Source organism: Chaetura pelagica, unplaced genomic scaffold (genome assembly GCF_000747805.2).
Source record: "Chaetura pelagica isolate M959 unplaced genomic scaffold, ChaPel_1.0 scaffold79, whole genome shotgun sequence".
Taxonomy (NCBI): Eukaryota; Metazoa; Chordata; class Aves; order Apodiformes; family Apodidae; genus Chaetura; species Chaetura pelagica.
The window spans coordinates 6,460,835-6,477,734 of NW_009969339.1; the positions used below are offsets into that span (position 1 = coordinate 6,460,835).

The 16,900-nt window shown below is 38.4% G+C and overlaps 1 protein-coding gene across 2 annotated transcripts in view; it reads right to left on the minus strand.

The window, feature by feature from the left end:
• BRAF (B-Raf proto-oncogene, serine/threonine kinase) overlaps nucleotides 1-16,900 on the minus strand; it is a 63,696-nt gene that overhangs the window by 46,464 nt on the left and 332 nt on the right. For both annotated transcript variants that reach the window (XM_010005827.1, XM_010005825.1), the window contains exon 2: nucleotides 6,930-7,193. In XM_010005827.1, the coding sequence (XP_010004129.1) occupies nucleotides 6,930-7,193 (264 nt within the window). The remainder of the gene's footprint in view (nucleotides 1-6,929; nucleotides 7,194-16,900) is intronic.

Consider the following 16,900-nt stretch of genomic DNA (forward strand, 5'->3'; position numbering starts at 1 on the left):
GAGTTGGCCTCATGCACAGCATTCACAATCCTGTTTAGTTTCCATAAATCTTAAAAATACAAATTCTCCCTTTAAAAAACTCAGTCTCACATTTGCATTTGGAGAACCTTGAGGAACTTTCTAATACATATAGACCTACAGCACTTATATGAAGCATACCAACAGGTAATAAAGTGGAGAAGAACTTCACTGGCCCAAATGTATGCTGAGTTTTTATACAAATCACCTCTAACTACACTTAAAATTAAAAAGGGCAAAACGAACAAAAACCAAAAACCACACAAACTTCTACAGTTGAACACAGAAGAAAGGCAAACTTTTTTTTTACCCAAGTCTTACTTTTTGTTTAGGAGCTGCCATAGGAAGTTTTTAGACCTCATGGTGGGTGAAAACACACAATTTGATTCTCTCCACAATCTGCAAAGACCTGAAGTACTTGAAGGCTGCTAAGCTCTCCCAAAGTAGGAACAGCATCTGCTACTCTTCTCTATCCTCCTAGTTTCATTGCCACTACTCAGACCACTACAGGCAAAAATGAAATTCAAAACTACCAAAGTCACACCTTGTTAATGCTCACAGAGAGCAGGTGCTGATGCTGTGAGAAAGGACCCCCTATAAACTTACTGAGCAGAACTGCAGAGACTATCACAACTCCACCAAGATAGTGAGAGAACATGAAGCAAATATTTCCTCTGGAAGCTAGCAGTGCGCAGCAGACAGCAACAGGTTACACACAGGTAAAGAGCTAAAATAATCACCACCTGATGTCTTTCAACTGCCCATCATTTCTTACACCTAAACACTATTTTTCCCCTACCTTTCCAAGCTCCAGCATACCAGCATTCAGGATTGCTCAGTTGCTTTCAGACTGTTTCTTCCCACACTGTAAGCACTTGGCTGGAAGAGATTCCTTGAGCAATCGAAATCAATCTGGGCTGCTAATGTATACATGTTATATGATGTTGTTCATACAGTACTTGAGTTAGGAACCCCTCTGCTCCATTCTCTTCCTTCCTAATAGACCACTAGAACATCAGAAACCTCCTAATACTTAATCCTATGACTTATTCTAGCCATTTGATGTTGTACCAGGCCTTGTATTAAATGGCTTTTTTCAGAAGTCTTTATTTCCTTGACAGGACATTTATTCCATCCAAGGTCTGAGAACACATTCCTCAAAGGGACCAGTCACAACTGATGTTCCACAGGTAATCTGTCTAAAAGGTCTAATGTCTTAAGGTCTACAGCGAACAAGCAACCTAACAGATGAACTTCCTAAATAATTGTAACTGTGTTCTCAACATTCACAGAGGAAGGCAAAAATTGCCCTTGCAATTGGGAATGGAGATTTTTGCCTTATTCCAAGCCTTCTAGCTTGAAATTGGCAATCTCAAAGACATGCAAAAAATACCTTACTCGGGTGCTCAAAAAAACATCCCCTGCCCAAACTCTCAAATAAAATAAAATGATAATAATCACACAACTAGAAGCAATCCCCAAAAATGCTTCAGTCTTGTCCTATATACAAATACCATAATCCTGTAATCTTTACAAGTTTAAAGTTGCTTATCCTTGTTACCTGGAAGTCCTCCTCAGTTAATTTTCAACTTTTTCACTGTCTTCTGCTTCTTACATTAAACTCAAGTTATCTTACCAAGACTTTTAATGTCTTCCAATACCTCTGTATCAGTTGTTAATCCTCTTTCTCCTTGAATTACTGCATCTCCTCAAAAAACAGCTGTCTCTCTCCTTCTGTTCATTTGCATGAGTGTTGGCTGCTGCTTTTCTCTCTCTGCTTGCACCTTCAATTGTCTATTTAGGGGAAAAAAAATCCTAGTCGACCACACAATTATCTAAGGATGCCATAAGGCTGTGTTCTCTTCTGATTCCATGCATTCTCTCTAAAATCTCACTGCTCAATGTAACGTAAGTTTTTACACAGACACAATGATCCACTTCCCATTCAAGACTATCCCCTTCTACCAAAACTAAGTCTCAGCATCTAACAATCTCTCAGACTTCTAGCAGCCAGCTCAAGGGCAGAATTCTTACCTTCCTCTCCCATCCAAAAGCCTTCCCTTAATTAGCACTTTTGCTAGTATCCACCCCACAGCCATTTAGATTTGTAACACAAACAAGCTTCAAACTATTTTCCCCTAAATTCTTCCACACACAGTTTGAATAAGCCTTGTCAATTTGTTCTCCAAAACAACTGACCATCTCGAGTAGACTTGTTCCATCTTGTATGCTTATTATTTCAATATCCTTCTCTCAACACAACAAACCCACCCACAAAGATTCATCCTGATCACATCTATGCAGAGTGCTTCTGTAAAGGCCATTTAACTTGCCAGTTGAACCATGTCACTGAGGAAAGAGAAAGTATATGTATTTCAGACATTTATCTCTCTATATTATAGGGGGATAAACATTTTTCCCCCAGAGAATAGCAAACAATCTGTGTGGTTTTTTTGTTTGTTTTGTTGTTGTTGTTTTTGTTTTGTTTTTTTTTCCCTAGGAGGTTGTTCAGGGAAGGAAGCTTCTCTTCATCCCTTCCCAGGCTGACTGCAGAGGAAAACAATATTCTTTTTCTGACTCTACTTATTAATTGACTCTCTTCCAACTAACCAAGGCAGCTACTTGGTTTTGCTTCCAACAAAAGTTACCTTCTAACACTGCTGCTGCTGGCTGCATCAGTATGTTGACTTCAGCTGCTAATTGATAAGCAGCAGTAGGCTCTACCACATACTAGCTATGCTTTCAAGGAAGAACCTTCACACCTTTTCTTACATCAGGAAAAACTTTGTCCAACATTGCTTTATCATGACACATACAATGAAGCCTGGTCAACAGCTACACTACCTAGGGCACCAAAATCACTTACACCGCTCAGTGTGGTCTCATTTCTTTATACTCCATCCATTTCCTCACGTTCTAATTGGAGCCAACTCAAACAGATGTATTTGCTAGATCCCACATACAAACAATACTACTAATAAACAAAAAATGTACACAACTCTCAAGTAACAAAACTAGTAAAAAACATAAGCATCTCCCCCTGTCCCCATTTCCTGCATTTTTAACAGCCCTAAACAAATAGCAGAAGGCTGTTGTAGTACTTGGGACTGCTTCAGAGTATGATCAAAGATAAATAAGGATTGGTTCTCCATTACTGACTTAATTCCAGTCACTTTACTTAATTTTACGAACTGTCACTGCATTCCAGATAAAAGTAAACAAAGACTGACAAGATTTCTCCCCTCCTGAACTCAGTCTGTGGTTGGAGGTAGAGACTGTAAATACTATTGTGATATTAAAAGATTTCTTTCAGAAGCAAGTATTATTTGAAAGCAGTTAGGGTTGAGTTTGAGGGCACCTGGTTGCAACACCACAACTTGGAGCATCTCTCCTTTTTCAGCTACATACTTGATTGTCGCACACATTCTATCCTTACTTTAACAGTCATATGGAATGGGGACTTGGGCAGGGGGAGGCCTTAGTGGCAGGTACCATGTACTTTCACAAAGAATTTCCTTCCTCCTTCAACCCACCTCTCATCTGAAGCTATCCTATATACCCAAAAACTCTAAACTACTGTCATGGCTTTGTAAGCAAATGGCCTAGTTCATGGGCACAAGTGAGACAACAGGTCTGTTTTTAAAGCCAAAGGTATGAAGGAAGTCTAAGATACAAGCAGAACTTCTCTATCCATTGAGAGAATGAAGTCTAATACAGCAAGTAATCTCAATATTCACTGAAAAATGTTTGGTGGAAGCCTGTCATCTGACTACCTGCAGTTCAAACTGCACCGTAAGCTGCAATTCCTTTTGAACTGGGTTTGTTTCTGGAACTTGTTTTCATGACTGGAAATAGAGTAACTACATTAAGAGATGCCATATAAGAAATTCCTGAGTGTCTCAGTCACATGAACACTACTTCAGTATTCAGAGAAATGAACTTCAGCTGCAAGGCCAATATCCTAACACTCAGGGTTCCTTTAAGCACCACTCCCCAGCCCTAAAACAGAGATAATTTACTAGGTCTATAAAAAAAAATAGTTCAATGTAGTAATGTGACTAGATTCAACCAATGAATAAAACTGCAGTACAAGTAAGTCAGCTCTCTCCATGAACCAAAGTCAACTTGAGCATCCAGAGATCCCGTACGTGTAGCTCATGCCTCCCAGCATCTGCAGGGCACCTGTCTCTTTGTGTAAGTGCATCTACAGAGACATACCAGATGTGAGACTAAAGGGACTTGCACCTTCCCTCCAGCACTAGCCTGTCTCCTACTCTTTTGTTGGCACTACTACTATTATTATTATTATTATTATTACATTTTTATTACAACAGAATAAGACTACAGATTTTCCTGAATCTCTTATCTTAGTGTCCCACATTTAGCAAGCTGGAAACAAGCTGCAGGGCTACACTAATAAGGCAAACAAGTCTTTAGACTCCAGTAAAGAGCTTGATATGGAAGCAATAGCCTGGCTACACCCAAGTTAAACCACATTTGCCTCCAGTAGCCAGGAAAGAGCATCTAGATTCAGTGCTGGAAAAAAACTCCTACTGCCCAGCTGCCAGTCACTGAGTACTACTGCTAAATGTTACTATTCCTTTATGAAGGGAGAAGCAGGTTCTCTCAGGCCAGACAGTAAACTCTTAGTCAAGACATAGCAAGAGACAAGCTAGCACTCCTCAACTTAATCTCTGGTTAAATCTGCAAGCTCTTAATAAGCATGACTGATACCATAGAATTGCAACATTCACCAAAAACCCAAAGCTTAGGGATAAAAGTGAGAAGAAATACTAATCCAGGAAAGCACAGTCTCACATGGTTTTGAGTATAACAAGCTGATCTGTTGCTGTTACTTAAGAATTTAAGATGCATTTGTTGAAGACAACTTGTTTTACTTCAGTTAGAATGGACCAGCAACACACAAGAAAAACACATCTAAGGTGAGGAAAGACAGTTCTCTGCTGGTCCAAAATTTTACCACCTGGTTCACAGTGAAATTCATTTGCCTCTTTTTCCTAACTTGTAATCAGATTTGCATATTCAGAGTAACTTAAACTTTGTGAAATACACACATTTGATCATAAAAGAATATTAATTCTTGCCTACAAGTTCAATATAGTCTATTTCATAATAATAAACTATTATTTATATAAAATGATTCCTTTAAAAGCAAAACAGCTCAGACTTGAGTAAAGCCTCACTACATCTCTGATAACTGGATTGAGGAGGAGATGAAAAAGAGGAAAGAAGAATATTACAGATAAGGAGAAAATAAGAGTAGAGATACATTAAAATTAATTAGAGAAGAAGATGAGAGCACATAAGAGAGAACAAAAAGGAAATGCACATAACGATGCAGGAAGCGATATACTATGACCCATTGTGAGGAAGAAATAGAAACAACTTTTGGAACAGCCCCTTCACAGGGGCTGCAGCTAGAGTAGACAGACATGGTATGACAGGATACATGAAGAAACAAGAATCTTTCCAAAATCAAATACCTTCTCTCCAGATTTCACAATGTGGGCAGTGCTGTGTGCCTAGCCATACCTCACAGGCAGACAGAAAAATAATCACCTTGCTTAACACCACATATCTGCACAGTGGTCATAGTTTATATTAAACCTCCATTCTCTAGGTTGAAAACCAAAAACTACTTTCAATCTTTGGCAATATCTTTAACAGTCAAGCAAAACTTAAAGAAAAACATCAGGTGAAAACAACTGCCTTTTAATCTGCTGTTCCTCATATAAGTCTTACAATCTCTTTTGTTCAGTGGGATGGAAGGAGGGAGGAATGGAAGGAAAGTGGCAGGGGAAGGAAGAAAACATTCTCAATGCTCAGCACTACTAAGTTTGTTTTCTTGTCTTTGCCAGCAACTCAGTTTCCACAAGCAGTCACCGCCCAGTGACAGCCAATACCTGACCAGATGTTATGAAAACCACAGATTTTGCACAGACACTGGCTGTGCTAGCCATTCATTTTCCGCTTTCTCTGGAACCACAGCACTCCCAAGTGAGGAGTGCTCTTAATTGCCTTACAAAACAGAGCCTAGACTATGGCTTGTCAGTTACTTAATTTATCACAGTTTAGTAGTGTATTATTCTAAAGCACATACTAAGGCTCTTCAATTAGCAGCTCTTAAAAGACAAAAAAAATCCCACATGTCACAGGTAATTAAGTAGCCAGCAAAAACTCAGTTCTTATTCCATGACTCCAGGAATCACTATAATACTGTCAAAACTGATAAACAGTAGTTTTTGACCAATTTGCAGGCAACAATTCCTGCCCATCCTAACAGCAACTGTGACCCTCTCCTAGCCAATTGTCTACACAGGGCCCAAAAGCATCAAGGTCCCAATAAGAAACACTCGCTACAGTGAGTGGGGAAGAATAGAAAAAACCCCAAACCTAAGAGATTCTGCACAGCTCTTGTTAGCTGCAAGAGGCTTGTATTTTCTTCAAAGTAACCACTGCTGCTTGTATCTTTGATATTGAAAACACTTTCTCCAATAGCTTCAACTAATCAATAATTTTGTATAATTCAAAAGCAGAGCTTCCTGGCCTATTCTAATCATTGTAAAACAGTAGATTACTATTTATCCAATGAAACTGATTAGAAAAAAAAAAAAAGAGGTATCTTTGGTATCTAAAGGTATCTTTGTTGTTAAAAAAACTCCTGAAAGTTTTGTATTCTGTATTATTGCTATAATGGACATCTTGGTTAATCCTACAGAAAACATTTAATGTATCAAAACAACTGAATGTGGCAGAGCACAAACAGCGATCATACCACCTCTGACCTCTACACAGGTATATTTTCCACTCCTAGTTTAACTTTTGCATACGGAGGAAGAGAGATAAAGGAAGTATTGAGATTACAAGTATGTGAATAGAAACTGACTCACCACAGTCCTTTGCTTGTTGGGCAGGAAGACTCTAACAATAGGCTTCTGTGGAGACTTAGGGTTATTCCGTGACATATCAGCAGGGTTCTGATAAACCGAAAGGGATGAAGGTGCTACAGAGAGGCTAGAGGAGGATGATGATGCAACTGTGTCTGTTGAAGCTGAGCTGGAGACAGAGAAATCTGTTCCATTTCCCATGGATTCCAGTAATTGCTGTTCTCTCTGCTGTAGAGAATCTAGTTTGCTGGTGTATTCTTCATAGGCCTGTGAAAGAAGAACAGCTGTTTTAATGCTGTAGTGGCCTCAGACAGAAGCAGAAATCTAAATTCAGACTGAACACAAAACAAAATGCATTCTAAACTAATTTAAATTTCTTAGGAATATGAACAAAATGGTCTGGTCAATTTGTTCAATAGGACACAAAGAAGAAATGGCTTTTGATTCATTAAGTTAAAACTTCTGAACCAACAACTAATTTTTAATAGATTAAACAAGTAAGTGGATGAAAGGAATCATTAGTCACAGTCTCAAAGCACCTGCACTAAACAGTCTAACTCAAAACTACTTTAAAGAAGACAGAAATCTTTAACAAATGTTGTCAGCTGCGTTGCCGAATTACTGTTTAACAGCTAGATCTATAACTCTGTTGGAAAGACAGCTAAGTACATCTAATGCAATAATTAAGAGAAAACTGAAATCTTCTGTTTTTTTACAATTTGGCAACTCACCTAGCTCATTGTTCACCATCCTTCACTTCTGGCACTATCCTTTCATAACAGATAGTACAAGAAAACCCCTTTATTTCAGTTAGAACACAACTAAGTTTGCCCTGTTACAATGTCATCCATAAACAAGTAAAAGTGATCCTTTGAAAGAATTTTTTAATGTTGGCATGACATTAATGTGATTATTCCACCAAGTTTATGTAAAACCTTATTACACATTGACTAAGCTTCTTAAACAAAAAAAATTGCCCATTAAACGTAGTCAAGTTAAACATTATTGCCAAGTTTTATAATGAAAACACATATTCTGTATATATTTTTGTTTATTTTCCATCAACGTTGTCTTTGAAACAAGAAAATGTTCAACTGTACCCAAGTTCTTTGGCTTACATGCAGAGGGATCTTAACAGGCTCGAGAAGTGGGCTCATGCAAACTGCATGAAGTTCAACAAGGCAAAGTGCAAGGTTCTGCACCTGTGTCCAGGGAATCCCATGCACGAGCACAGGTTGGAAGGAATAAGGATTGTAGACAGCCTAGAGGAGAAGGACCTGGGGGCAGTGGCAGACCAGAAGTTTAACATGAGCCGTCAATGTGCACTTGCATCCCAAAAAGCCAACCATATCCTGGGCTGCATCAAAAGCATAGTCAGCCAGTCAAGAGGTGATTCTCCCCCTCTACTCTGCTACAGAGACCCCATCTGGAGTACTGTGTCCAGTTCTGGAGTCCCCAACATAAGAAGGACATAGAACTCCTTGAGCATGTCCAGAGAAGGGCCATGAGGATGATCAGAGGGCTGGAGCACCTCTCCTATGAACAGAGATTGAGAGAGTTGGGGTTATTCAGCCTAGAGAAGGGGAGGCATTGTGATGACCTTATAGCAACTTTCCAGTATCTGAAGGAGGCCCACAAGAAAGCTGGAGTAGGACTTTTTACACAGCTGTATAGTGAGAGGACAAGGGGCAGTCATCTGAAGCTTAAAGAGGGGAGATTCAGGTTGGACATCAGGAAAAAGTTATTTCCTGTGAGGGCGGTGAGATGCTGGAATTGGTTGCCCAGGGAGGTTGTGGATGCCTCATCTCTGCAAGTCTTCAAGACGAAGTTGGGTGGGGCCTTGAGCAACCTAATCTAGCAGGAGGTGTCCCAGCCCATGCAGGGGGATTAGAACTAGATGATGTTTAGCAGCCCTTCCAAACCAAACCATTTTATGATTCTATGAACATAAGGACATGGAGCTCTTGAAGAGAGTCTAGAGAAGGGCCACAAACATGATTAGAGGGCTGGAGGACCTCCCCTATGCAAACAGGCTGAGAGAATTGGGCTTGTTCAGCCTGGAGAAAAGAAGGCTCTGGCAAGACCTTAGAGCAGCCTTCCAGTACCTGAAGAGATGACAGAAAAGCTGGGGAGGGACTTTTTACAAGGGCTTGTAGTGATAGGACGAGGAGTAATGGCTTTAAGCTGGAATAGGGTAAATTTAGGTTAGGTATTAGGAAGAAATTCTTCACTGTGAGGGTAGTGAGACAGTGGACAGGTTGCCCAGGGAAGTTGTGGCTGCCTGCTCCCTGGAAGTGTCCAAGACCAGGCTGGATGGAGCTCTGAGCAACCTGATCTAGTGGGAGGTGTCCCTGCTCAAGCATTGGGGTTGGAACTAGATGATTTTAAGGTTCCTTCCAACCTAAACCATTATTTGATTCTATTAAATTAGTACAAGAGTATCTTCAAAAATCCTTAAAGGAACACGTTTCATACTACATAAACATACCAGTGTCAACCAGGGATGTGTTAGACTTTTACAGACAAGAACAAAGATCTTACAAACCTAACATCTTAGCAGTGGGAAACAGAATTTTCTACTTAGCTCTCTTGGAAGACCAAGACCTGTGCCAAGGTGCACAGATTTTCAACATTATAAAGGATATACATGTTAGAGAAGTATATATATATATATATATATATTATTATTTGCTTTCTGCAAGTTTTCTGTGCATAACATGTTGTTAATTTAAGACACAGGAGAACTGACCTGACTAAAAAGTCTGTAGCATCTGCATATGGAAAAGAAAAATTGAAGTTGATAGAAAAAATAACCAGTATTCAGCAGTGTTGCCACAAATACTACATTTCACTATGAATTTATTTCTCTGGATTATACATGTAGGTTCATCTAGGCTGGTTTTGTCAAGTAAACAGTGATTGGCGTCTCCCTTTTTATTAAAGTTTAGCATCCACCAGGATGGTCCTATGTTCAAAAATTGTGTCATCATGCCCACACTGTTAACAAAGAGAATAATTTAGCAGCGAGGAAGAAAGAAAAAGCATTTAAAGAATGGTGGTGAACATCACAGTTTCAAATTCCAAATTTTATGGGTTCCATTTTTAATAAATGGACATAAGTTGCAGGAAACCAAGAACTTATTACTATTTCTTAAAAAAAACTGAAGGTGTCTAGTTTTTCCATGAATAGAACCCAAACTTGGAGACTTAAAACCAAAACATTTTCACTCTAGCTGAATTCTACCGTCAAAAGTAATCTGAAAGGTTACCCAACTATAAATAATGGCATTTTTTTGGCTGTACAGTAACATAAGTGTCTCTCCTACTTCCAGAATCAACTTTTCATGTAAATTCCAGTAAAAGTTCCATGTGTCATGAATTATTTTCAGTAAACAAAAAATAAGAATCATAAACTGTTACCATTTCACCAATACTTTCCTAAATACTGACTTCCTTTTCTCATGAACATTGCAAAATATTATTTGAACACATGCAACATTACATTGCTTCCGGATACTTGCAGGGTTAGTTCCTTCACAAAATTACACACATCTTTCAAAATACTCAATCCTACAATGTTTACACTGGCAGCTTAATCTGTCAGTAATGCAAACCTAAAGTCAAATGATTTATCTTAAGAGAATAAACAATAAGCATGGAAAGTTGGGAGTTGCTGCTGGCTTTGGATTATAAACCATTAAAATCTGCATGAAAAGCTCTCTTATTTTTATGGACAGAAAAGCTCACAAGTATTATACTCTTACTCAATGTCATAGGCAGAAGATCCCATAATAAAACACAATGGAATGGAAAACAAATAAGTAGATTTAAAATGCATTTTTCTCTTTAAAAAAACACACTTCCATACAGAAGGAGCAACAGTACTTGCAGCAGAAACAGAATAAGTACAATAAACCCTTATTTTCACAAAGATTAAGAACTTTGGTGAGACACCAGTGATAGCTGACTACTAGCATCCATAGACCTTACACAGCCAATAGCACCAAGTCAAAACCTAGAATTATTCCATGGAGTTAAACTGAAAGAGTATTACAACAGCAAAGCTGACTTGTAGCAAGTATTTCTAGTTAAAGGAAAGATTATGCTGCAGTGTTGGCCCATCTACAACAGAGACATGCAGCAGCATGCTCATATTAGCAGACAGGCATCCGCAGCTACACAAACCTTCAAGTTAGTCAAGGCCCTCTGGGTCAACTGTGAGCTTGATTTCTAATTAAAAAAACCCAAACAAACAAAAATATCTAAATTAAATTAGTACAGCATGTACAGCACAAAAAAGGATTGAGCTAAACATGCAAACAACTACAATAAAGATTTAAAAGGAATTTCAGAAGGAAAAGTGTATGAAATCCAGAATGAAATCTGGAATGAAATCTATTCAGTTCTCTTTAGCTTGCAAGAGCCTGTAGCTTTCTCCTCAGCTTTATCTTCTCTATCCTATATGCCACCCCAGTGCAGTCATGCAAGAAGTGAGGAGATGGGTCCCTCTTCATGCTGGCTATGTGCTTGCTAAATAAAGCAACCCAGACTGCAGTTTGCTGCTGAGGGTGAGGATGAGTTCCTCACAGCTCTGCTTGCTGCTCACCAGCCCTCCCTGGTACTTCTGCTGAGCTGCTGCCCATCCAGCCAGCAGCACCAACAGGCAGAAGCCACATACGTCCCAGGTGCAAGACATTGCATTCATCTCTGCTGCTGTGCTGCTTCTTGTCATGAGGCTTCTGTTCCTCAGCTCCTTGCACTTGTTCATTAGTTGCCAAAAATAGATTGCTTTTAATAATGTATATTATCCACAACAGATGTATTTGCTGCATCACCATAGGGCTCCCAATATAGTGTGAGTTTACAGCATTTCACAAAGTTAAACATGAATTTGAAAAGGTGACTCTGATTCAAATTAGCACATTTTGTCAATCTACACACAACTCTATGGCTATCTAAAATAGAACAAAAAGTTAATTTTAATTATATTGCATACCAGTAAATACAGTGTGACACATGTAAGAATACTCCTGAGGCTTCAACTAAGTAAAAGGCATTAAGGCCTGGTAAGCTGCCAAGTCCATCTAAAGCATAAGAAGTTGGCATGTTTATATACAATGTGTATACACAGCGTAAGACAACTGCTGCTCAGGCAGGAGCAGCAGAGTTATAGTTACTTCTTAAATGTCACAATCTATTGACAAAATAAAAACTGACTTTGGAAGTCTACTGCATTTGCATGATGTTACACAGATGTGCCAACAGAGTGACAAGATGCTGATCAGGGATTTTCTGAAAAATGTGTATTTTTGTATTTTATATATATTGTATTTTAAATTGGCTTTCTTGGGCCATAACTAGGCTATACATTCTATCAATAACATCTAAGGAAACAAAAAAGCAACGAATTAAGTATTTTTAAAAAAATTACTCTGGAACAAAACCAAGGGGCAAAACGCAATTTACCCTTCCTCCCTGCATCCTACCACATCTTGTTAGAAATCAAGTCTGAACTGGGTTTCTGACCAACAGGTTTTACCACACTGTCTCCCCTCCTCAACCTATTTTGGATAATATCCACACATTACAAGGCTCTTACAAGCCTAAACTACAGTTTCCTGGTCTTCGAAACTGAGACTGTTTCTATTTAAAACATGTCTGACCTTTTAGGCTGTTGATCAAATGCAAATCCCACTAAGTTAAATGGCAGCTGAAGATAGACAGTAATGTACGTCAGGATTTCTTCATTTAGTAAGACTCCTAAATCTGTACTTAGTCTAACTTTAGACACTCCAGTTTTGGTCCAACATATTTGATCAGCACCTGTCAGAAGCCTTGTAAAAATTAACCTGAATTTCCCCAGAGAACCGGAACGTTTACCAGTGCCTGTACCAAGAGTCAGCATTTTCCTAGATTCCCACAACCTGAAACAACCAGAGATTCAGCACTAAGATCCATTTCAGACTGTATCTGCCTGTTGTTGCAATAAGCATACTTTAGACCAGCAAAGATGTAATCTTCTTTAATTAATTAATTTGACCTCCTGCACAGATTCTTCAGATATATAGGAATAAGGAATTAAATACTTTCCAGAAACAGAGCTGCCTCTGAATAAAAATTCAGAGGAAGGTCTCTGGATAAAATAAGCTTAATAGCCCAAGAAAAGAGAAAACTAGCAGGGGGGGAAAGAATAACCACAGCAGTTAAGGACAAACATAACTCTATCCTCACAATTTTAATTTCAAACTGCTTCCAAAAGTAAGAAAAAGGATGGTTCCATCAAGATAATACTAGAAAGCTGACCAAGTTTGGAAATTCATGTTGATGCCACTAAAATTCTGTCTATGCATTAATATACTGTTTTATTTTGTGTGGAGTCTGAATAAAAAGAAGAAAAAAAAAAAAGGCAACTTAATCTTGCACAGTTAACTGAAGTAACCTACGGGTCCAGGATTCAAATTCACACCACTCACTGAATTCTTTACATGTGAATGGGCTAATACTGTTCAATTAAGTTCTCACAGATGAAGTGTTTGAAGGTACTACTGTACACACAACTACAAGGTAAGACAACAAGGCCACAACACATTTTGGAAGTTTAAATAGGTAAGGCCACTCTAACTAGTCATTACGAGTCTACAAAAGCTAACATATCTGATTAAGTAACTTAAGCACCATCTCTCCTTTCTAAGTTGGAGCTGAATGCTTTGTCCTGTCTGGATCTATACAACCCGTTTCAGTTCGTAAACAGCATTTGTTGCCAATGAGAAGCTGAAGTGCACAGATCTTTATTCTCCCTTCCCTAGTTTAGGTTATCCTTTTCATCAGCATTTTGTTGGTAGAGACAAAAAATTATTTATGGCCATGATAGAAAAACACACAACTGTGTATTTTAACCATTTCTGCTAAAAAAAATTTGATGGCCATGATAGAACACACAACTGCATATTTTAACCATTTCTGCTAACTGATTCTCAGCACTTCTCTGCAGTAAAGATTTCCAATATTTACAATGCTTAGATAAACTCTTCAGAAAAGGGGTTTTCCACAGTGAATAACAAACTGTTTATTTTGGGAAACAACACTTCAAGGGTAGATACAACGCACTGACAAATTATATGGGAAGGCAAAAATCATTGATGTTTTCAGCTGTGATACAGAGTGCTTCCAAAAAGTGTGGAAAAACCTATGGAGAAGCTCCCATAGCCCTTTTTTGCAGAAGAAAATAAAAGTTCTATTAATTATATTTCTGTAACTACTGAGGTAAGCAATTATTTCCAATATTTGACAGTCTGCTAGACCTGAGGTGCATGTTTGTAGACAAAGAAGAACTAGGATCACCTATAAAATAATTTTAGCTACAAGCACTTTTCAGGTTTTAATACAGCTATTGCTTACTACATTTATTATTTCTTCCATTCAGAAAAAACATAAAAGTTTTTACTGTAATCATATTAGAGAACTTTGATAAGACTTCTGAAGCTACTGCTAATTATAGCAATTAGGAGAAAATTGTGTCGTTAATGACAAATGTTCTTTTCTTTCTTCTGTTCATTTTGTTGCCTACTGCTGTATCTTATACATACACTCAGAAGTCTCTCTGCAGCTTTGGTCTCTTTCCTCAGCCCCTAATTTCCTGCCCTGAGAGGAGGGAGAAAAGCTACCTGCTGCCCTCCAGCTTCACATTATATTTACCACTTCTAGCAGCTGCAAACAAAGCAGCCTGCCCAGGCTTGCAGGCTTCATCTCTGTGCTCTCCAGACACCTTTTTAAGACTGTCACTGAGGAATGATGGATCAAGGCAAGGAGATACCCCTGAATCAGAGTACCCCTCTTGCAGGAATAAATTTATGGTGAATTCAGCATAGCACAGGTCAGTCACTTTCAGTACTGCAAGAGATCCATCCCTCTTTCACAGTCAACTGATGAATCCTGAAATTGATGGTTGCAACAACAGCTGTCAGTTTTAAAGTTCTTTTGACACAAAAACCACATCAAATCCCCTCAGAATTAAAACAAAAAAAGTTGTCTTCTTACTCTGATGAGCACAGAAACAAAAGCTGTAATGTGTTTCTTCTTTTCTCTCACACTATAGTTCTACCACATGAAATCTACACACTGAACAAATTATAGTTTTGCAGCATTTAATCCTATTCACTTTATTCAATCTATCTGAAGATTATCTAATCTAAGATAATGACAATCCAAAGACAAAGTTCCTCTCCCCTCTTACGCCCTTTTCTGGGCTCTTGGCTCACAGCTGCAAGCTCTTTCCTTTCTCTAACCTTAACCACAGCTTTGGGGCTCACTGGACTTCATCAAGACCAAGTTTAATCTACTAACTGGATGGCAAACTAATCCAACAAAACCAGAATATTTTCCTTCCAAGTAAACTCACTACAAGTAGCTTAGCCACTACTTCTGCTGCAAAGTACCTGAACAGAAGAAGCAGAAAGCAAGGCTTTTTATTTCAACAACAGTGGGCTCTTTCCATCGGACTTGCTATCTCATGGGAAAATTCAACTGAATAAGCAGAATTCCAGTCACTTCCACCTTCTTCCCAATGGCTTACTGCTCTCAAGTCACTACCAGCAGTACTCGACAAAAGGCACACTTCATGGTCCAGAAGAACTCACTGCAGCAGAGGAACACCCTGCACCATCTTTCAGGGTTTCCTTACCCTGTTGAGCCAGAGGTGTAAGTTTCATCTCAGTGGCACATGGAACCATCAAACTTGTAAATCTACTTTAAGCTTCATTGTTTGTAGTCACCAACTATTTCAGACTTACTCTGCTCTACACTATCTGAATAATTTCCTAGCATATGCTTACAACTGCCTATTCCCTCTTCTCTATTTGTGAACTACAGAATAATCAAAAAGCTTTTGGTGTAGGGACCTCTCTTTCAATGTAGATATAAGCAAATGACAAATGGCTGTAATGAACAAATTATTTCACTACCTGAAATTCTAACTTAGTACAGATTAAGCTCATTATTACGGTAATTTGATACACAACCTAACAAAACCAACATGAATGTGACAATATTAAATCCAGACATATGGAATGAACGTGAAAGCAGACATATTCATATACTATATTGAGTGGCTAAAACAGTGATTAGCACTCATTAAAAGTTTGAAAAAAAACACTAAAAAAACCACACTGAAACATGATTAGCACTCATAAATGCTCACGTTTCATATTAGCAAGAAGTAAAACAGCTATAGAAGGCCTCACTGGACCTTAATTGTTCAAGACATTATGTCAACATCTGTATAATCAAGCTAGTGCCCTATTCTAACATTAAGAGAAAAGCTAGGGGTACCTCAAATAATGAGAATTTTACTTTTAATTACCCAGTGCATTTAGGCAGCAATTACAATTAAAAAGACTACAAAAGAAATCTGGTTGATCTCCAGTTATTTCAATACTTGAGAGAACCAGAAAAGGGGTCTGAAGCAAATGATACACATTTAATTCCTAATAGATGCAACTTATGCATGCAGTCCTTTTTTATGCTCTTAATGGTCCTATGTCAGTGTAACTTTACGAATCTGGAGTGATGAAAGCATACAGAAATTTAATTTGTAGTTAGCTTACAAATGAAATACAGCTTAAAAATATTACTCCACCCTACAATTTTATGTATTCCTTTAAAAAACTGCCACCTACTAATACAATTTTTGGATTCTACTTGATTATTTTTCAGAGAAAAAAAAGTGAAGTCAATCACATGCTTTAAAGGCAATGTTAGTCTTCTGTTTTCACATGTATGCGTACATATTTGCTATTAACATCAGAGAATGCCTCTATCTGGAACACGTGTACAATTTCCTTTCCTCCCCACCTGCCCCCAAAAGAATGATTTATATTTCAATCGCATCAACATAGCTATTAGTCCATGCCACTGATCTTCCCCTACTGAGGCACATCAGGACTTCCACACAGTTCTTCTCTATCTCCAGGGAAAGA